A 23,811-nucleotide genomic window follows, 5' to 3' on the forward strand; every position below is an offset into this window, starting at 1 on the left:
CAAAACAAGCTGTTGTTGCCACCGTCAGCTTAACAAGCTCCAGCAGGACCTCTGCATCAAATACTGCTTTAATGGTTAATAAACTACTGCATTTGGTCAGGGTGGACAACAAACTGGGGACTTTTTTTTTTAACGAACCAGCGCCGCAAATACTTCAATTTGTTTTGGTGGTGCTTTCAAATCCAGGCGAAGTATTTTCACGAGATGTTAAGAGTAAATGGTCCTTTGGTTTATGGGAAAGCAATAAAAATGCTGCTCTTACCAGAAAAAAGAAGACATGCATGAGGTAAGAAACGAGAAAAGCAGATTGTGACGGGTGGTGTGATGTCATAATATTTCTACAGAACAGTCTGGTTTTAAAAATCATGAGCCAAAACACAATGAACTTATGTGGACAACTGAAAGGGGGGCAGGGGGGTACAAGAATCTACAATGACTTCATCTGATGTGGGAAGCGGAATAAATGTCAAACAGATGTGGTTTATATGCATGTTGTTAACACACAGGAGCACATACGGTGCAAACGCTTTTAGATTTCACGCCAAGGAAGGAGACCGCCCTGGGTCCTGAATGGCAACCACACATCTGCCACAGCCAGGTGCAATGTGGACGTCCCCTTGGGCTTCTGCAGCCTCTAGAGGCTTCAACGCTGAAGCACCTTTGTGCTAGATGATGCACACCAAAAGGTAATATGTCATAGCTGACAGTCCCTCATGATGATACAAGTGATATTCCTCATCCAAGTCTCCCCGAGTAACTGCTTGTTTGACACAAAGTCATTCCAGTGGTACTCAAGGATCCTCCAAAGAGACATAGTACCAAAGACATCCAGTCGTCCTCACCTTAGGTCACTGGGTAGCATCAAAGTCTCATCACCATAAAGTAAGACTTGTACCTTCTTTCTCCTGCAGGTTTCTTCCTCAGAGGGAGGTTTTCCTTACCACTGTTGCTCTGGGGGTTGGTAAGGTTAGACCTTACCTGTGTGAAGCACTTTGAGGCAACTCTGTTTGATTGGCGCTATATAAATGAAAATAAATTGAAATTGCAATGTCATCATCTTCACTAAACACCTCTGTCCATGGACCCTCATGACTCCATAAGCTCTTCGCAGGTGTCTCCCAAACTCAAAGGCTAAAGACCCGGAGTATGAATGTTGCTGCTGAGATAAGTTCAACAAGTTCAACAGATAAGACCAGGAAGTCATCAAAAGCGCTAAAAGCTGGATCTTAGTCTGATCTTGGACCAACAGCAAGCCAGACACTCTGATTCCTCACTCAGCTTCTCAAATGCTGTAATCAAGGTATCCACTGATTCTCTAAAGCTCACAGTGACATTTGCATTGTGCACCAAACACTCCTAAGTTGTTAGATGTTCATCTACTTCTCATGTGCTATGGACACACTCATAATACTTAAAGGAGGAACATGAAAGAAAACTACAAATAAGAGATCGGTGAGGCACACTGAGGGTTGGAGGAGTTTAATGAGGTCATGACTATTAGTGCTAAAAGGTCAAATATTTAAATTGGACTTCAGAATATAAAGCATGATCAGAGCTTTTCCTGTTTGTAAATCCTTTCTGCTGCATACACAATATTTTTTACAAATGACTTTTGAAACAGTTGGTCACATACTATCTTTCTCACTGCATCCATTCTCATCTTGCAAAGGGATTTACTGTCTGTAGTGCAGCGGATAAGAGAATATTTAGAGGGGAATCCTGCAAATGGTGATAAAACATCAAATTCGGCAGAAATACTCCTCAGACACTCTTTTGAAAAAACGATTGGCCACTTGAATTTTCAATTGGTGTTCAGGTAGGGGTTAATGAAGAATTACACAGAGGTCAAAATTAAAAGATGCTCCAATCATATTGAAAAATATTCCACATTATTTGTCTGATCATAAGGATTCCAAAAAGGTATAGTTTGGACTATTTTGGATGAATTCTATGGAGTTACGGATATAAAAACAGTAAGAATGGTGACAAAAGTCAGTTTAATTTTGTACAGGGGTCAAAAGTTAAGTTGCTCCAATTTGGTAAAAAGTGATGCAAATTATTGGTTGAGCTAATAGGATTAATAAATGGAATAGTGTTGACAGTGCTGAATGCTGGGTCTCCAAAGTAAAGGTGAAACAAGGTCTACGTCTACTGGATTCTATGACATGTGACATATGTTACCGTGTAACGTGATAAGTAAGGATGATACATGGTCCAAAGTATTCGTTTTTAAAACGGTGTTAACTCAACTAGTAATTTGCATCACTTTTTACCAAAATTGGAGCAACTTTAACTTTTGACCCCTGTACAAAATGAAACTGACCTTTGTCACCATTCTTGCTGTTTTTATCCCGTAACTCCATAGAATTCAGTCACAGATAGTCCAAACTATACCTTTTTGGAATTTTTATGATCAGGCAAATAATGTGGAATATTTTTCAATATGATTGGAGCATCTTTTAATTTTGACCTCTGTATAATTCTTCAATTGACCCCTACCTGACCACCGATTGAAAAGTCAAGTGCCCAATCGTTTTTTTTCCAAAAGCTGGAGTGTCTGAGGAGTACTTTCTGCTGAATTTGATGCTTTTATCACCATTTGCATGATTGTTTCACTTATCTGCTGCACTACCTGCTGGGTAAGGTGCTCTTTTTTTTCTCCTTTCTGCGCAATCTCTAATTGCACTTTCTTCAGCTGAAATCAGTGACACTGTCTGGGGGAGTAAGAGTGACCTCAGTCTGAGTCACTGGGGGTGATAAGCACAGAGTGCTACTGGGTAAACGCACATACACACCAACGGAGAGACAAAGTTACCGACAGGCTGGGGTCTACGGCCGTCCCTTGATGACGAAAAGGGAGGCAAGTTACTGTAACCGAGAGGGACGACTGCGACCTTACTGAGCCGACGTGATGAGGAGGCCTGGAAGACCATGTCACAGCGTGCTGGATGTAGACGCTGCCAGTCGCTTTCCTATGTAGATCCTAAAAAAAAAAAAGACAAAACAAAAAACGATGAGAGAGACTGCTGGATTGAAGCATTTCGTTTTTCATAAGTCTTTGGGGTGACGCAATGCATTGGTAACATAGTGCCACATAAAGTGAACCGACGCTATGAATGTGCACTTTTTTGCGCCTCACCCCACTCCGAGTGTGAGCAGGTGGGAAGCGAGAAGTGAAGGAATAAGAATGAGGAGAACATCAGAGGAGAATATTCCTCTCTTCATCATGTCTATCTTCCTAACATCGAGGGACCCCTGCTGCTTAGGGTGCTGAAACATGAACTCTCTGTAGAAAGAGAAAGAGAGAGAGAGAGAGAGAGAGAGAGAGATGGGGGAGGGCAAAAAGTATGTTTGAGATAACAAGCGTACAAGAGACGAATGCAAACACAAGATATGTAGATGTTGGATGAGATGGAGAGCAGCTGTCTGTCAAAATCAAATGTGCAGCAGGAGATGAAACAAGACATGATGTCACGTCTACCAGACGAGCCCCTGCTTGTATGAAGTTGCCGTATGATTATATAGCAGAGGTGATAATGAAGTCCGGAAATGATTTGTATGGTGAAAGACTGGTGCTTTGTAAGAGTTATGTGCTGAATTGGCCCCCGTTTTTAAAAGGAGACTTCCTCTAGCCTCCCCAATACACCCCCAAGAAATGCTTAAAAACAGACGAGTTGTTCTTTAGTTATTGCGCGGAAAACTGAAATCCAAGATGGCGGTCATAGTGGCCATATTTTTTTATTTGACACCCATTTTTGAAAAACTTTGCCATAGCCTCCCCCAAGTCAACACTAAGAAATGGTTTCAAACAGATGAGGTTTTCTTCAGTTATTGTTGTGCACTATTAAAAATTGAGATGGTATCCATGAACATTGCTGGACTGACCTTGAGATGCCATGTCTGAAGCTGATGCAGCAGATGTTTAGATTTCCTGTTTTCTGTTTCTTTACCTTTGTAAAACGTTGTAAAAACTAGGAATGTCCCGATCAGGTTTTTTTGGCCCCGATCCGATTCTGAGTCATCTGATTTTGAGTATCTGCCGATACCGAGTCCCGATCCAATACTTTAAAAAACTGAATGAACAATGAACAAATGCTAAATATCTAATAATTTCATTTTAATCACCTTATTTTATTATTTATCACTTAAACAGTGCACTTCTCCTTGAGGGAGCTTGAACAATCAAGTAATAATCTACCAGACTTAAAAAATGTACAAATTTCCATGTTATTTTATTTGTCTAAAAATAAATGTCCAAGGTTCCGTATGTTGAACAAGAAATTATCTAATCTGAAATAACAGGTGGTTTTAATTTATAGATGAAAGGTTTCTAAAGAACCATTTACTGATTTAGCTAATTTAATTACAAGTGTTCTAAACTTTTATAAACAGTAATCAGAAATTTTGAGGTAACAAACAACAACAACAAAAAACATTTCCAAGGATTTTTCTTCAGACACGTGGTTTCTGCAGTGATCTGTGGTTCAAATCTCCGCCTGACTGGAAAATCACTAAGGGCCCTTGGGCAAAGTCTTTAATCTCCTATTGCTCCCGGTGTGTAGTGAGCGCCTTGTATGGCAGCACCCTGACATCGGGGTGAATGTGAGGCATAATTGTAAAGCGCTTTGAGCGTCTGATGCAGATGGAAAAGCGCTATATAAATGCAGTCCATTTACCATTTGTACAGATCAGTGGTTTCTGCCACTAGTCTTCCGTGTTTTGGCCCGACGCGTCGTTCCTATTGGACAGCGCGAAGCTACGTCACAGCTCAGAGCGTCGAAAGTTCAAAAGTCAACTTGAAAAGTAAAAGGAAAAAAAAACAACTTACATTTGCGTCTTGACAGTCCTCAGTGTCCCTCTGATGCTTTATCAGTGTTCAACAAGTTCAGAGCAGCGCAGTGAACATGAATGAAGACGGAAGCTCTTTAAGACGCGCTCCTAAATGTGATGAGTGCGCACGTCGCTCGTGCGCACACCATCTCTCGCTCCGTTTTGCAGACAAACGATCACAGGACAATTTGTTTTTTTTTCTTTTTGTTAATCAGATGACAGATCGTCGTCCTGAGGACTTGGTCAGCACCGGGTCCTGCTGCGTACGGAAGGATGACTGAGCAAGAGTTTCGGTGGGAACGTATCCATCATCCTCTTGTCATTCCATCGAGGCATCAGGCTGAGCACGTAAACACACCAACAGCAGTTCTGCAAAAGAAACTTTGCGCGCATAACTCCCCCCACCTCTGTCTGGGTTACAATGCCATCTCTTCTTCCCAAATTCACTGCGCAACTCTTGTTCCCTTTTCTCCTCTGGAATCGGTTTCAGCCGCACGCGTGTGCGAGAATGTCCTGTTGAACTTATGCTTTTTCTTCTGTTCAATTAAAAAAAAAGATTGGGTTGAACTTTGACCGCGTCAGCCTGCCGACAAGCGCAATACACGCTCCCGTCAGAAGTGTCGCGTTAAAAGCCGAGCTAAAGCCATGCTTCTGATGCCTCTAAAAAGCAACGCGTCTCACGCCTCTGATGCTTCCAACGCGTGAAAGGCCCATTAATCTGCAATAATGAGCTTAAAATAGCGCTGATCAAAATAATGAGGATAAAATCTATATCAGATTCCTGATCGGGATGCAACGTCCGATTTCGATCAAGCCTGAAACCACGTGATCGGGCCCGATTTCTGATCACGTGATCGGATCGGGACATCCCTAGTAAAAACCTTGTAACTGTTAGAATGGCCTAAGCAGTGGGTCACCCCCTGTGGTCTGCTTGAGGTTTCTTCCTCAGTATCATCAGAAGGAGTTTTTCCTTACCACTGTCGCCTGTGTGCTTGCTCTAGAGGTTGATAGGGTTAGACCTTACTTGTGTGAAGTGCCTTAAGGCAGCTTCGCTGTGATTCGGCGTTATATAAAATGAAATAAATTGAAATTGAAATCCATGAACGCCATACAGGATAACAAACAATGGCTATTTTTGAAAAGAACCTTCCTCTAGCCTCCCCCAATAAACAAACCAAGAACTGTTTTCAATCAGATGAGGTGTTCTTTTGTTATTGCGCAGAAACAAAAATCAAGATGGCCTCCATGACCGCCATTTTCGAAAGGAACCTTCCGTTAGCCTCCCTCAATACACCACCAAGAAATGGTTGTGATCAGCAAAGGTCTTCCTGAGTTATTGTGTGAAAATAAAAAGTTTACAGACAGATGTCCGGATTGGTGGATGGGTTGAAAACATAATGACCCGAACTTCATGGAGTGGGAGCATAAAAATGGCAGATATTCCAGACTAGTTAGTTTTGTGTGTTGGAAACATTAGCTTGGTTGTGGGGTTCTACAGAAAATGCCCATCGTAGTTAGCATTAGCATATGCACTCACCATGGTTAAAACTAAAGTCACCTTGACATTTGAAACGCGCACTGCCACGCAATTCGTTGTGCCAACGTGACCCACTTTGGCCTGCTGGATTCAGCATTTTGTCCCGTTTGATCTTGCGTTATACAAAAAATAATCATTTCATAGCGGATGACGCATTTGCCCTCAGAACTTGCCTGATGAAACCATCTGTCATCGCTCCGAGAATCGGAGAGAAATCATCTGCAGCTTCTCCTGTGAGCTCCGTGTGGTGGAGAACGTATTTGGAATCATCTCAAAAGGTAATTATTTATAATATTTATATTGTAATGGATTGATTCATTGTAATTCCTTCTTATGTGTTAGATAATGTATCTGTTAAATTATGTTTATCATAGATGTAACATCTCATTCAGATGCGCTGCGGCAATGTGATGCATTGACTCGCACTGACACACTGTTTTTGAATAGGTTGCGCAATCTTCACGTTCTAGTTCACAGTATGTTGCAAACTTGCATGCAGCCACTCACAGTTTACAACGCGTTTACTTACTGGCACGCCAGATTGCGTGCCAGTGCAGGAATGAAATTCGTGCATGTCAAGGTGCTTTAATGCTGCTTCAAATGTTAATGGTAGAAAAAAAAAGCAAACAAAAAATTGATTTTTTTTTTCAAAAGGTTGAGCAACCCTACTCCAAATCAACCTTGTCAATTAGATATTTCTGTAATTTATTTGTGCTGAAGATTACACATCAGTCCTTATAACAATTACACTTCTAGTTTTAAAGCACTGGTACTGTTACAACTTTGTAATATATTAAAAATCACTGCAAATAAAATCATTGTCTTCAAACGAGCTTGTCTTACTTTGGAGGCATATTTTCAGGTCTGCTTGACCAATCCCACACCCAGTCAGTGTCCCCTCGCCGCTCGCTTTCCTCCTGTGCAAACATATAAATTAAGTGCAACAGCAGGAAAAAATAAAAAGCCCTGCAAGAGGTGGGAGACGGTATCTTAAGTTAGTACCTGGATAGTCACACCGTCACTATCGTGTTCACTGGTGGGTCTTGGTGAACCTGTGGACTGTGGGGTTACCACCTGTGGAGGACTGTGGACAACAGGTGATGTTTTAATATTAAAGACATGGACAGGCTGAAGCTTAATGCTAAATAACAAATAACAACTACAATGGCACTATGCGATGGTTTACATCCACCAAGGTTCAGTCCTCTGTACAAGTCTTCCGTTACATTTTTCCTTTCTCCACTATTTTTTAATCATTGTAAGAGAGTTAATCCTTCGATATTGTCTCTGTCTTTTGAGTCCTGACCATCGTTCTCGATCATTCATTTTTGATCACTGAAGTTTGTTCCCAAACTTTGATCCTTATTATGATATATTGCTCTTGATTGCTGACCTTTGATCATGATTTTTGTTTCTTGTTGCTCATGTTTAATCCTTTCAACCTTACCAGGAAGAATATATATATTTTTTAATTCTGGTTGTCTATGTGTTTGTCTCGCTTTATTCCTGTAATTAAGGTTAATGGAATCTTGATCAAGGGGTTAATTGATTCTGGCCTATAATCCCAATTGCTCACCTTTGAACCCTACGAAGAAGGCTATGTTTTTATTCTCGACTGTCTATCTTGCTTTAATAATCTAACTTGGATCAAAGGAATAAGGATCAAAGTGTTTATCCTGCACTTTGATCCTGATCACTGAATTTGATCCAACTTTTGTTGTTCTTATCATTGTTTTATTTATTTATTTATTTATTGATGATTTCTTACCTTTGAACCTGTCCTTAGAACCTGATTGCTGGACTCCAGGGCCTGTATCCGTGAAACAACTTAAAGCCCTCTCAAAGATCTCCTAACTTAGCCTAAAATTTCCTGGCAAGGAATCTTAGCCCAAGAATGAGCCAGCAGGTGTCTGAGAGCAAGTCTGAGCAAGGAGGGGACAGAAACTCTTATCTTTGTGAGGAGGTGGGGTTTACCCCGTTGTATGAGTCAGTCCTCTTCCAGCTGTGATTGGCTGTCACAGAAAGGGGAGGACAAATAAAAAAAAAACCAAAACAAATGCGCTCCGCCCTCCTAGTCATAAATGGAAAGTGAAATCAAGACGTGTAATCGTGAGGATAACTTAATGTTATGATGATGAAACGCAGCAAGATTAAATGAATTGTTACACAGCTTGAAAATGTTTGAACGTACCTCATTCACATACTGAATATCTATATATTAAAAGCATGCATGCATGACTTTATTTAGTACGTTCATTGTGAGTACATAATATCAATTCAATTCAATCAATTTTTTTTTTTATATAGCGCCAAATCACAACAAACAGTTGCCCCAAGGCGCTTTATATTGTAAGGCAAGGCCATACAATAATGATGTAAAACCCCAACGGTCAAAACGACCCCCTGTGAGCAAGCACTTGGCTACAGTGGGAAGGAAAAACTCCCTTTTAACAGGAAGAAACCTCCAGCAGAACCAGGCTCAGGGAGGGGCAGTCTTCTGCTGGGACTGGTTGGGGCTGAGGGAGAGAACCAGGAAAAAGACATGCTGTGGAGGGGAGCAGAGATCGATCACTAATGATTAAATGCAGAGTGGTGCATACAGAGCAAAAAGAGAAAGAAACAGTGCATCATGGGAACCCCCCAGCAGTCTACGTCTATAGCAGCATAACTAAGGGATGGTTCAGGGTCACCTGATCCAGCCCTAACTATAAGCTTTAGCAAAAAGGAAAGTTTTAAGCCTAATCTTAAAAGTAGAGAGGGTGTCTGTCTCCCTGATCTGAATTGGGAGCTGGTTCCACAGGAGAGGAGCCTGAAAGCTGAAGGCTCTGCCTCCCATTCTACTCTTACAAACCCTAGGAACTACAAGTAAGCCTGCAATCTGAGAGCGAAGCGCTCTATTGGGGTGATATGGTACTACGAGGTCCCTAAGATAAGATGGGACCTGATTATTCAAAACCTTATAAGTAAGAAGAAGAATTTTAAATTCTATTCTAGAATTAACAGGAAGCCAATGAAGAGAGGCCAATATGGGTGAGATATGCTCTCTCCTTCTAGTCCCCGTCAGCACTCTAGCTGCAGCATTTTGAATTAACTGAAGGCTTTTTAGGGAACTTTTAGGACAACCTGATAATAATGAATTACAATAGTCCAGCCTAGAGGAAATAAATGCATGAATTAGTTTTTCAGCATCACTCTGAGACAAGACCTTTCTGATTTTAGAGATATTGCGTAAATGCAAAAAAGCAGTCCTACATATTTGTTTAATATGCGCTTTGAATGACATATCCTGATCAAAAATGACTCCAAGATTTCTCACAGTATTACTAGAGGTCAGGGTAATGCCATCCAGAGTAAGGATCTGGTTAGACACCATGTTTCTAAGATTTGTGGGGCCAAGAACAATAACTTCAGTTTTATCTGAGTTTAAAAGCAGGAAATTAGAGGTCATCCATGTCTTTATGTCTGTAAGGCAATCCTGCAGTTTAGCTAATTGGTGTGTGTCCTCTGGCTTCATGGATAGATAAAGCTGGGTATCATCTGCGTAACAATGAAAATTTAAGCAATACCGTCTAATAATACTGCCTAAGGGAAGCATATATAAAGTGAATAAAATTGGTCCTAGCACAGAACCTTGTGGAACTCCATAATTAACTTTAGTCTGTGAAGAAGATTCCCCATTTACATGAACAAATTGTAATCTATTAGACAAATATGATTCAAACCACCGCAGCGCAGTGCCTTTAATACCTATGGCATGCTCTAATCTGTGTAATAAAATTTTATGGTCAACAGTATCAAAAGCAGCACTGAGGTCTAACAGAACAAGCACAGAGATGAGTCCACTGTCCGAGGCCATAAGAAGATCATTTGTAACCTTCACTAATGCTGTTTCTGTACTATGATGAATTCTAAAACCTGACTGAAACTCTTCAAATAGACCATTCCTCTGCAGATGATCAGTTAGCTGTTTTACAACTACCCTTTCAAGAATTTTTGAGAGAAAAGGAAGGTTGGAGATTGGCCTATAATTAGCTAAGATAGCTGGGTCAAGTGATGGCTTTTTAAGTAATGGTTTAATTACTGCCACCTTAAAAGCCTGTGGTACATAGCCAACTAACAAAGATAGATTGATCATATTTAAGATCGAAGCATTAAATAATGGTAGGGCTTCCTTGAGCAGCCTGGTAGGAATGGGGTCTAATAAACATGTTGATGGTTTGGATGAAGTAACTAATGAAAATAACTCAGACAGAACAATCGGAGAGAAAGAGTCTAACCAAATACCGGCATCACTGAAAGCAGCCAAAGATAACGATACGTCTTTGGGATGGTTATGAGTAATTTTTTCTCTAATAGTTAAAATTTTGTTAGCAAAGAAAGTCATGAACTCATTACTAGTTAAAGATAATGGAATACTCAGCTCAATAGAGCTCTGACTCTTTGTCAGCCTGGCTACAGTGCTGAAAAGAAACCTGGGGTTGTTCTTATTTTCTTCAATTAGTGATGAGTAGAAAGATGTCCTAGCTTTACGGAGGGCTTTTTTATAGAGCAACAGACTCTTTTTCCAGGCTAAGTGAAGATCTTCTAAATTAGTGAGACGCCATTTCCTCTCCAACTTACGGGTTATCTGCTTTAAGCTACGAGTTTGAGAGTTATACCATGGAGTCAGACACTTCTGATTTAAAGCTCTCTTTTTCAGAGGAGCTACAGCAACCAAAGTTGTCTTCAATGAGGATGTAAAACTATTGACGAGATACTCTATCTCCCTTACAGAGTTTAGGTAGCTACTCTGCACTGTGTTGTTATATGGCATTAGAGAACATAAAGAAGGAATCATATCCTTAAACCTAGTTACAGCGCTTTCTGAAAGACTTCTAGTGTAATGAAACTTATTCCCTACTGCAGGGTAGTCCATCAGAGTAAATGTAAATGTTATTAAAAAATGATCAGACAGAAGGGAGTTTTCAGGGAATACTGTTAAGTCTTCTATTTCCATACCATAAGTCAGAACAAGATCTAAGATATGATTAAAGTGGTGGGTGGACTCATTTACTTTTTGAGCAAAGCCAATAGAGTCTAATAATAGATTAAATGCAGTGTTGAGGCTGTCATTCTCAGCATCTGTGTGGATGTTAAAATCGCCCACTATAATTATCTTATCTGAGCTAAGCACTAAGTCAGACAAAAGGTCTGAAAATTCACAGAGAAACTCACAGTAACGACCAGGTGGACGATAGATAATAACAAATAAAACTGGTTTTTTGGGACTTCCAATTTGGATGGACAAGACTAAGAGACAAGCTTTCAAATGAATTAAAGCTCTGTCTGGGTTTTTGATTAATTAATAAGCTGGAATGGAAGATTGCTGCTAATCCACCGCCCCGGCCCGTGCTACGAGCATTCTGACAGTTAGTGTGACTCGGGGGTGTTGACTCATTTAAACTAACATATTCATCCTGCTGTAACCAGGTTTCTGTTAGGCAGAATAAATCAATATGTTGATCAATTATTATATCATTTACCAACAGGGACTTAGAAGAGAGAGACCTAATGTTTAATAGACCACATTTAACTGTTTTAGTCTGTGGTGCAGTAGAAGGTGCTATATTATTTTTTCTTTTTGAATTTTTATGCTTAAATAGATTTTTGCTGGTTATTGGTAGTCTGGGAGCAGGCACCGTCTCTACGGGGATGGGGTAATGAGGGGATGGCAGGGGGAGAGAAGCTGCAGAGAGGTGTGTAAGACTACAACTCTGCTTCCTGGTCCCAACCCTGGATAGTCACGGTTTGGAGGATTTAAGAAAATTAGCCAGATTTCTAGAAATGAGAGCTGCTCCATCCAAAGTGGGATGGATGCCGTCTCTCCTAACAAGACCAGGTTTTCCCCAGAAGCTTTGCCAATTATCTATGAAGCCCACCTCATACCAGTCAGTTTCTGGTGTGACCACCATTTGCCTCATGCAGTGCAACACATCTCCTTCACATAGAGTTGATCAGGTTGTCAATTGTGGCCTGTGGAATGTTGGTCCACTCCTCTTCAATGGCTGTGCGAAGTTGCTGGATATTGGCAGGAACTGGTACACGCTGTCGTATACGCCGGTCCAGAGCATCCCAAACATGCTCAATGGGTGACATGTCCGGTGAGTATGCCGGCCATGCAAGAACTGGGACATTTTCAGCTTCCAAGAATTGTGTACAGATCCTTGCAACATGGGGCCGTGCATTATCCTGCTGCAACATGAGGTGATGTTCTTGGATGTATGGCACAACAATGGGCCTCAGGATCTCGTCACGGTATCTCTGTGCATTCAAAATGCCATCAATAAGATGCACCTGTGTTCTTCGTCCATAACAGACGCCTGCCCATACCATAACCGCACCGCCACCATGGGCCACTCGATCCACAACACTGACATCAGAAAACCGCTCACCCACACGACGCCACACACGCTGTCTGCCATCTGCCCTGAACAGTGTGAACCGGGATTCATCCGTGAAGAGAACACCTCTCCAACGTGCCAAACGCCAGCAAATGTGAGCATTTGCCCACTCAAGTCGGTTATGACGACGAACTGGAGTCAGGTCGAGACACCGATGAGGACGACGAGCATGTAGATGAGCTTCCCTGAGATGGTTTCTGACAGTTTGTGCAGAAATTCTTTGGTTATGCAAACCGATTGTTTCAGCAGCTGTCCGAGTGGCTGGTCTCAGACGATCTTGGAGGTGAACATGCTGGATGTGGAGGTCCTGGGCTGGTGTGGTTACACGTGGTCTGCGGTTGTGAGGCTGGTTGGATGTACTGCCAAATTCTCTGAAACGCCTTTGGAGACGGCTTATGGTAGAGAAATGAACATTCAATACACGAGCAACAGCTCTGGTTGACATTCCTGCTGTCAGCATGCCAATTGCACGCTCCCTCAAATCTTGCGACATCTGTGGCATTGTGCTGTGTGATAAAACTGCACCTTTCAGAGTGGCCTTTTATTGTGGGCAGTCTAAGGCACACCTGTGCACTAATCATGGTGTCTAATCAGCATCTTGATATGGCACACCTGTGAGGTGGGATGGATTATCTCAGCAAAGGAGAAGTGCTCACTATCACAGATTTAGACTGGTTTGTGAACAATATTTGAGGGAAATGGTGATATTGTGTATGTGGAAAAAGTTTTAGATCTTTGAGTTCATCTCATACAAAATGGGAGAAAAACCAAGAGTGTTGCGTTTATATTTTTGCTGAGTGTAATAATAATAATATTAACAGTGTGTATATGATAACAAGAACCTAAACAATTTAAAAATACATTAAGAGAGAAAATTAACATAATTAATGTTAAAAATACATGGATGACACAAGAAAGTGAACACACTTAGTTCCATTGTGGTATATTTAAGATCAAATGACAAAATAGAAGTAATAATAAAATAACATAATAATACTGATAATAATGATACTGATGATAATAATAATAATAATAATATAATTAATGATACTATTAATAATGTGTATATGATAACAAGAACCTAAACAATTTATCAATATAAGACAGAAAATTAACATTAAATAATAGTAATAAACGTAGATCAAGCCGGTAGCATGTTACTGACTCACTGTCATCCTACATATGGAGAATATCTCTACTTCCTCTGTGTCTTTTCTGCTATCTCCTCTGCTTAAGACACTCTTAGGCTTCTTAAACGTCCTCCTGCCTCCTCTTCCTTACTCTCCAGTTTGGCACCTTAGGAGCTCTCTTAAAGCCTTAGGAGCTTTGCGGAGAACTTTCATCTTACCAAGGGAAAATTCTAAGAAATTTCTAAGAATTCGAGGAATTCCAGGAAGAACAACATCACTAGGAGCTGTTTTTAGCCTTAGGCTGGTTCGTGGATACGGGCCCTGATTATTCACCTTTGAACCTTGCTAAAAAAGTTTCTCTCTTTATTGCCAGTTGTCTGTCTTGGCTTATTTATGTAATCAAGCAAAAAAGGAAACAGGATCAAGGGGCTAATCCCGACTTTTGGTCATGAGCACACAACTAATCAGCAATCCTGATTACAGGCTTAAAGAGTCTGCATCACAGATCAAAAGCAAAAATCAAGACAAAGGATCGAAGATTACAACTCAAAGACCAAAATTCAATGGCAGGATCCATCGCTTAATCTAAATGTCCATCTATTTATGAGCAGACAGATGGAAAGGCAAACCGCAAGAAAAAAGCACAACCTCATTTGTGCAGGTAATCAAATAAAGTTTAACTTCATCATTACCTGTCTCTGCTTTTTACACTCTCGAGCTGTGCTTCCATGAGTATTCTCTCCAGATCCCCCTGCAGGCTGGAGGATACAGTGTCCTGCCCCGTCAGACTCTCTCTCTGGCTCACAGTGGCTCTTACCTCTTCCAGCTCTACCCAGGAGCCTGGGAACACACAATATTATTAAGTAATGATGATAATGAGTTAAAAAAAGGAATATGTTTGTCATGTAACGATAAAGACACCATCTCTGCTGATTATTATTTAAAGGGATCATTATGCTCAATTTTTTTAAAATCTGTCTTTTACAATTTACCATGGCTGGAGTACACTATAAATATCCCCAAAGTCCTACAATTCTGTGACTGTACAAAGAGAACCCTAACCGCTGGTAGTAAAATTTCTGCCTGAAACGCTTTGTTTCAGTGTTCTGGCACATATGACACAGAAGTCCATATCGGAACTCTTATCTGCTCACACAGCCACATTCTCCCTAATCAGTCTGTACCGAGTAACAAACTCTGGTCCTGAAAAATTAATCCAACATCGAAGTGCCAAACCCTGCAGTTCCTTGAATGGCCACTAAAGACTGTCCCGAAAAGTAATTCAATCTACATAGACCCCCATGTTAAAATGTTCAACTTTACAGCAGAAATAAATATGTTTACAGCCAGCTTTGGTCTCTGTAGTTCATTAAATTATTCATGACAACTGTACAGGAATAACCTTTTATACGACTCAGAGTAAAAAAGGTTATGCATAATTTGGACTGTGATCAATTTGAGTGGAAGTTAGGCGTGGGTGCCATCCAGGAGACCACCTGCTAGCATGTCACTAGCTCCTTTCTGAGCATTTTAATACAAATAGCTGAGATAATATGGCTTACAGTGGCTAAATGTACTACAGTCCATCTATGAAGTCTGTGCTCCGGTACTTTTAGTGTTAGCAACACTAGCACTAAATCGTAGGTACTGACAGCTACTATGACAGCGCCATGATTATTAAGGCTATAAACCTTTGACTGGTGACCATAGCCATCACCACGTCAAATCAAGTTTGGGAGCTTGTGGTGGTGCTGCAGGTCACTGCATGCACCACATCACAGAACCTCCCTAGGTTCCTGGATGGCACCACCCAGATATATACAGTGAGGAAAATAAGTATTTGAACACCCTGCGGTTTTGAAAGTTCTCCCGCTTAGAAATCATGGAGGGGTCTGAAATTTTCATCTTAGGTGCATGTCCACTGTGAGAGACATACTCAAAAAAATAAATAAATAAATAAATAAAAAATCTGGAAATCACAATGTATGATTTTTTAATAATTTATTTGTATGTTACTGCTGCAAATAAGTATTTGAACACCTACTAACCAGCAAGAATTCTGTCTCTCACAGTCCTGTTAATTTTTCTTTAAGAAGCCCTCTTATTCTGCACTCTTTACCTGTATTAATTGCACCTGTTTGAACTTGTTACCTGTATAAAAGACACCTGTTCACACACTCAGTCAATCACACTCCAACCTGTCCACCATAGCCAAGACCAAAGAGCTGTCTAAGGACACCAGGGACAAAATTGTAGACCTGCACAAGGCTGGGATGGACTACAGGACAACAGGCAAACAACTTGGTAGAAGACAACAACTGTTATGATTATTTATTAGAAAGTGGAAGAAACACAAGATGACTGTCAATCTCCCTCGGTCTGGGATTCCATGCAAGATCTCACTTTGTGGCGTAAGGATGATTCTGAGAAAGCTCAGAACTACACAGTAGGACCTGGTCAATGACCTGAAGAAAGCTGGCACCACAGTCACAAAGATTACGTTAGTAACACATGATGCTGTCATGGTTTAAAATCCTGCAGCCAGCACATGTCCAGGCCCGTTTGAAGTTCACCAGTGACCATCTGGATGATCCAAAGGAGGCATGGGAGAAGGTCATGTGGTCAGATGAGACCAGAATAGAGCTTTTTGGAATCAACTCCACTTACCATGTTTAGAGGATGAGAACAACCCCAAGAAAACCATCCCAACCGTGAAGCATGGGGGTGGAAACATCATACTCTGGGGGTGCTCTTCTGCAAAAGGGACAGGACGACTGCGCCATATTGAAGGGAGGATGGATGGGGTCATGTATTCCAAGATTTTGGCAAACAACCTCCGTCCCTCAGTAAGAGCATTGAAGATGGGTCATGGCTGGGTCTTCCAGCATGACAATGACCCCAAACACATAGCCAGGGCAACTAAGGAGGGGCTCCGTAAGAAGCATTTCAAGATCCTGGAGTGGCCTGGCCAGTCTCCAGACCTGAACTCAATAGAAAATTTTTGGAGGGAGCTGAAACTCCAAACCTGAAAGATCTAGAGAAGATCTGTATGGACGAGTGGACCAAAATCACTGTTGCAGTGTGTGCAAACTTTGTCAAGAACTACAGGAAACGTCTGACCTCTGTAACTGCAAACAAAGGCTACTGTACCAAATATTAACATTGATTTTCACAGGTGTTCAAATACTTATTTGCAGCAGTAACATACAAATAAATTATTAAAAAAATCATACATTGTGATTTACAGATTTTTTTTTTAGATTATGTCTCTCACAGTGGACATGCACCTAAGATGAAAATTTCAGATCCCTCCATGATTTCTAAGTGGGACAACTTGCAAAACCGCAGGGTGTTCAAATACTTATTTTCCTCACTGTAACTGGTCCATCACTACCTGTGACAAATAACCATCTATCTGTGGCAGCCAGGTGAAATGTGGGCGTCATCATGGCCAACAAAATATGTGCATACCTGCCAACATTTGAACGTACCAATGCGGGATAGCCATGTGCGGCCACAAACGCCAAGGGCATGAAGTGTAATTGCAGGGGTCCGGGGGCATGCCTGGACTCACACAAATGCGGGACTAATGGGTGTCCCACACACACACTCATGCAGGACGTGGGGGTAAATACCAACTGTCCCGCCCATACCTGTCAACATTTGAATGTACCAATGTGGGACACCCACGCGTGGCCGTGAGCGCCAACAGCGCAAAGTGTAATGAGGTGTGCCCGAGCCCACACAATTGCGGGATTAATGGGCGCCCCACATCAGTCATGCGGGATGCGGGACACAGGGGTAAATACCGCCCAATGCAGGACGGTTGGCAGCTCTGCCTACCCAATGCGGGATGGTTGGCAGCGCTGTATGTGTTAATCAATCATCTCTACCATGGTTACCTAGCCTGCTAGCATTAGCATCCATGAGTTAAGTGGGTGTGCTTTCATTCATCCTGCCCAGATCCCACTTACACCCCACCACCCAAAAATACAAAACGCCTATGAGTTTATTGTTTTTAACACTCTATGGCCTACATTGTGAGTTTAATCATGATTTCTGAATACCAGCAGAAAATACATGCATTTGTAGGTTCACCAAGTGCCGAGTGGGAAAAGACCCACTCATGCACACACGCTCATGCTGACGTGCACACACCTAGAGCCAAACAGAAGGGCAGGACTAACTCAGTGTGCTTACATAAGGTCTTATTTCTGGTGGAGATTAGCCCTTCCTCCCCCGTTGTTTATCTTGTCACGCTCCCTGCATCTAACGCTCAACGTATCCAGAATTTGCAAACATCAACACGTCGTTGCTATGTACCCACTCTCAGCTAATCTCTCTAATTCTCCCTTTACCCCGCTTTATGACACAGAGTAACCACATAAACGGCGGGAGAGGGGACGTGAGTGGCCGCGGAGGCAGTGGGCGAAGACGGGGTTGGAAACTGTGCCATTGGCCTAGTTCCAGCCCTACGGAGGGGAGGTATGACATAACAGCTGCCATGACCCGCGTCTCTTTGTCTGCACAGTCTACAGTGCCGTCCTGTACACATTCAGCAAACCAGAGCTGTGGAACAGGGCAGAGACGCTCAAATACTCGATGGCTTTGTGCACGACTGATTCATTAACGCTCATGCAGACGATTCCCTGATAGGGGTGGGGGGTTAACTATCCACCCAAAATATTGCCATCATAGTATTCTGAAGTGTTGTGAACACTGAACAATCATTTTGTTTACTGTTATGAGTGCTTTGGAACATACACTTCATATGTACTTATCGTTGCTTAGGACTTCCAATGAGGCCGTTACTAGAGTAAGTACTAGAAGTAAGCAAGCGAGGAACAGGGACAAAGTTTATATGTAATACGCCACCGCCATCTTACCCATCTTTTGACACAAATGTTTACAGATGGCGCATGTGCACGAATCTACATATACTGCAGGAATTTATCTTTTGCAACTTTTAAAATGGATACAGATATATATTTGTACAATGCCATGGCCCTTTGGACGCCACAATCATTTTGATGTGTATCCGCCGTCTTCTTTGAATTTTGGTTACCAGACTAGAGCAGCATCATGGAATAGTAGCAGACTCAATTGTGATGTATTACTTTTTACCCTAGGCCAAAATATTGCCATTGGGTATTGTGAAGACTTTGCGACCATCCGTCCATCTGTCTGTGCTCAGCATAACTCCAGTCCTATTACTGGCAGAGTCTTCAAATTCACAGGGAACATTCTTGGGACACAGACCTTGGACAAGTTCAAAGATGGCTAACCCTGACCTATTCTAAGGGTTCAAAAGGTCACATTCTATATATGAAAGCAATTCTGTGACATCATGAGTATGACCTCCAACGTGTCAGTGTCAGACAGAATCTGACCCCATGGAAAGCTGACCCGTGGGCCACTTCTCTAGTATGAAAAAGTGACCCCACCCATAGAATTTTAACCCTTTATATGAAATTTTACTTTTTTTTAATAAAAATGTTCTACTGTTGTTATTTCATTGAAATATTACTTAAGTATTACAAAATAAGTATAATTCTATTGTCTGTGTATTTATGTATATATCATAACTATTGATATATATATATATATATATATATATATATATATATATATATATATATATATATACACACGAGGTCTGTTAGAAAAGTATCCGACCTTATTATTTTTTTCAAAAACCATATGGATTTGAATCACGTGTGATTACATCAGACATGCTTGAACCCTCGTGGGCATGCGAGAGTTTTTTCACGCCTGTCGGTTACGTCATTCGCCTGTGGGCAGTCTTTGAGTGAGGAGTCACCCACCCTCTCGTTGATTTTTTCATTGTTTAGGAATGGCTCAGAGACTGCTGCTTTGTTTGATCAAATTTTTTTCAAAACTGTAAGGCACAACTGAGTGGACACCATTCGATAAATTCAGCTGGTTTTTGGTAAAAATTTTAACGGCTGATGAGAGATTTTGGTCTGGTAGTGTCGCTTTAAGGACGGCCCACGGCGCCTGACGGCGATCTGCGCTTCGAGGCGGCAGCGTCTCGCCGTTTCAAGTTGAAAACTTCCACATTTCAGGCTCTGTTGATCCAGTAAGTCGTCAGAGAACAGAGAACTTTCAGAAGAAGTCGGCATGAGGAGTTTATTCGGACATTCCATTGTTAACGGACATTTTGTAATGAAAGAACGTGCGGGCAGAGTCGCATGTCGGGCTGGACCCGACCGCAGGGGGGTCGCGACAGGAAAAACACCTCTGTTGGAAACCTTAACGGACAAGTTGGAACATGCCCAAGCTGTTAAACAATTTCTCAGTTACTCACTTGTTGAAAGCCATTAAAAGCCGCCTGAATTTTACAAATGGTTTTCAACACGGAGGTGTTTTTCCTGTCGCGGCGCACGTCTTTCATTAAAAAATGTCCTCATGCCGGCCTCTTCTGAATCTTCTCTGTTCTCTCACAACGTCCTGGGTGAATTAAGCCTTAAATTAGGATGTTTTCAGGTCGAAACAGGCTGACGACGGCGCCTGGAAGCGCTGCGCGACGTCCCGCTCCGTGGGAAGTCCTTACAGCGACAGAAACACCCCATAATCTCTCATCAGCCGTTAAACTTTTCACCAAAAACCAGCTAAATTTCTCAAATAGTGTCCACTCGGATATTCCTCACAGGTCCCGAAAAAATTTTGATACAGCAACGCGCGCCGTCTTGAGCAGCGTGTGAAACAAAGGAATTCAGCCGAGAGGGCGGGACCACATCTCACTCAAGGCCTGCCCACAGGGAAATGACGTCACCGACACGCGTGAAAAAACTCACGCATGCGCACGAGGGTTCAAGCATGATTGGTGTAATCACACGTCATTCAAATCCATATAGTTAAAAAAAAAAAAGTGTTGGTTTCTTATCTAATAGACCTTGTATATATATATATATATATATATATATATATATATATATATATATATATATACTCAACAAAAATATAAACGCAACACGTTTGGTTTTGCTCCCATTTTGTATGAGATGAACTCAAAGATCTAAAACTTTTTCCACATACACAATATCACCATTTCCCTCAAATATTGTTCACAAACCAGTCGAAATCTGTGATAGTGAGCACTTCTCCTTTGCTGAGATAATCCATCCCACCTCACAGGTGTGCCATACCAAGATGCTGATTAGACACCATGATTAGTGCACAGGTGTGCCTTAGACTGCCCACAATAAAAGGCCACTCTGTAAGGTGCAGTTTTGTTTTATTGGGGGGGGGATACCAGTCAGTATCTGGTGTGACCACCATTTGCCTCATGCAGTGCAACACATCTCCTTCGCATCATCCGTGAAGAGAACACCTCTCCAACATGCCAAATGCCAGCGAATGTCAGCATTTGCCCACTCAAGTCGGTTACGACGACGAACTGGAGTCAGGTCGAGACCCCGATGAGGACGACGAGCATGCAGATGAGCTTCCCTGAGACGGTTTCTGACAGTTTGTGCAGAAATTCTTTGGTTATGCAAACCGATTGTTCCAGCAGCTGTCCGAGTGGCTGGTCTCAGACGATCTTGGAGGTGAACATGCTGGATGTGGAGGTCCTGGCCTGGTGTGGTTACACGTGGTCTGCGGTTGTGAGGCTGGTTGGATGTACTGCCAAATTCTCTGAAACACCTTTGGAGACGGCTTATGGTAGAGACATGAACATTCAATACATGAGCAACAGCTCTGGTTGACATTCCTGCTGTCAGCATGCCAATTGCACGCTCCCTCAAATCTTGCGACATCTGTGGCATTGTGCTGTGTGATAAAACTGCACCTTTCAGAGTGGCCTTTTATTGTGGGCAGTCTAAGGCACACCTGTGTACTAATCATGGTGTCTAATCAGCATCTTGATATGGCACACCTGTGAGGTGGGATGGATTATCTCAGCAAAGGAGAAGTGCTCACTATCACAGATTTAGACTGGTTTGTGAACAATATTTGAGAGACATCAAACATCAGACATCTGTGACATCATGACTATGACCTCCAGTGTGCCAGTGCCAGACAGAATTCTGACCCCATGGAAAGCTGACCCGTGGGCCACTTCTCACGTATGAAAAAGTGACCCCACCTATAAAATTTTGACCCCTTATATGAAATTGTACTTTTTTCTAATAAAATGTTTTGCTGTTATTTAATTGAAATATTACTTAAGTATTATAAAAAGAAGTATATAATTCTAATACGTCTGTGTATTTATGTATATATCACGACTATCAATATATATCAATTGAATGTTCAATTATGTATATGTATGACCTATTGCTTCATAATGAAATAATGCCAAATCAAGTATTTCAAAGTAAATATAATAAAATACCATTAATTTGCAAAATGTAAAAAGTTATTATTAGTATATATTAATATAATATATATATATATATATATATATATATATATATATATTTTTTTTTTTTTTTTTTTTTCATTTGTATATGTTTGCATACAGTTTTAATACATTTTTAATGACTTAATGGGGAGTGGGTCACTTTTCCATGGAGGCCACGTTCTTATGTCCTGTGAGCCGCTAAATAAAGAGTTTATTTGGTGTTTTCAGCATTTTCAGCACTGAATTGTTTCTCGACATGATTGTCTTTTGAATCAAAGTGCACTGTACCCGTTATCACGATATGTAGAATATTTTGGGGGGAGGGGGTGTCCACCCTATGGCTACGCCCCTGCACAGCATCTTTTAGTAGAGGTGGGCGAAACCGGGAATTTTGGTATTGATCCCATACCGAATAAATATTGATATCAATACTAATACAAATACTTTTTCATATTTAAGCTTCATAGATTTAAGCTTCCAAAGGATCTATGAAGGCTCCAAAAGACTATAGGACAGAATTTTCACGTGACAACAAAATACTTTATTATCACAATCAAAATTTTTGTTTAAAAAAAATATCACTCAACACAACTTAAAACAAAATCTCCTGAGGTAGAGGGCTGACAAACCACAATACAAAGGCGCGCTGCTCCGTATTGTGTGACGCAGCGCTGCTCTTACAGACAGAGAGTAGACTTTGATGAATCTGCGTGCGCAACAGTCAGTGCGTGCGGGAGAGAAAAAAAGCTTGAGTATCAATCTTTTTACACGAGGACCGTTCAATATCAATACCAGCGTTGGTATCGATATTAGGATCGATCCGCCCACCTCTATCTTTTAGGTGTCACGCAGTGTGCAGTGCACTGCAGCTATAACCGTCAGGAAATCCTCGCACCTTAATTGGCTTACGGAGATGTAAACAGGTGAGTTATGGAATCTAATTACACAACTGAAACTAACGGTGCTTTTTGTTTTGTTTTTTTTTCGCCCCTCATCTTCAGTTCCAGCATGTTTGTTCACACTGTTGGAGCTTTTTATTCCTGAAAAACTCGCTAAACCAATGAATGGTTGAACACGCACCGTGTGTTTTAGTCCCGACACGGTGATCGGCGTTCACTCACCATACAGTCCGTCCTCTGGTGTGCGGGAGCCGGACACGGACATGCTGGCACGCCGGGGTCGGGCTGCTGGAGCCTGGACAGATGCTAAGCGAGGAGAAGGAGGAGGATCAGGTGGAAACGGCTGCGTTTGCACTCTTTGTGCTGTTGCGGTGTTAAAAGGACGTTTCATGTGCGCGCTAATCCAGAACCTCCTCCCGCCCCGACCACGTGTCAGGAGGGCAGAGGTAAACAACCACAAGAGGAAGCCATGAAAACAAATCCCGTCATCCACCAAGCCAAAAAGTAAATTACAATCTCATAATTTACAGTCATTTGCCCAGTTCTGGATCACTTTTTTGAAAGTCCTGTCACTTTGGGGGCATTCCTGGTATCTGGCTGGTAGACA

The 23,811-nt window shown here is 41.6% G+C and overlaps 1 protein-coding gene across 1 annotated transcript; it reads right to left on the bottom strand.

Moving 5' to 3' along the window:
- Positions 1-1,463: 1,463 nt before the first annotated feature.
- On the bottom strand, positions 1,464-23,572 carry zgc:73226 (uncharacterized protein LOC402792 homolog). The gene is made up of 7 exons (XM_034192322.1): positions 23,427-23,572; positions 14,630-14,777; positions 7,370-7,451; positions 7,211-7,284; positions 3,140-3,286; positions 2,633-2,983; positions 1,464-1,680 (listed from the first exon to the last, which is right to left on the bottom strand). The coding sequence occupies exons 1-6, from the start codon at positions 23,467-23,469 to the stop codon at positions 2,935-2,937; spliced, it is 543 nt and encodes a 180-aa protein (XP_034048213.1). The 5' UTR covers positions 23,470-23,572; the 3' UTR covers positions 1,464-1,680; positions 2,633-2,934.
- Between the last annotated feature and the right edge of the window lie 239 nt (positions 23,573-23,811).

The sequence above is a fragment of the Thalassophryne amazonica genome, chromosome 17, assembly GCF_902500255.1.
Source record: "Thalassophryne amazonica chromosome 17, fThaAma1.1, whole genome shotgun sequence".
NCBI classification, from domain to species: Eukaryota; Metazoa; Chordata; class Actinopteri; order Batrachoidiformes; family Batrachoididae; genus Thalassophryne; species Thalassophryne amazonica.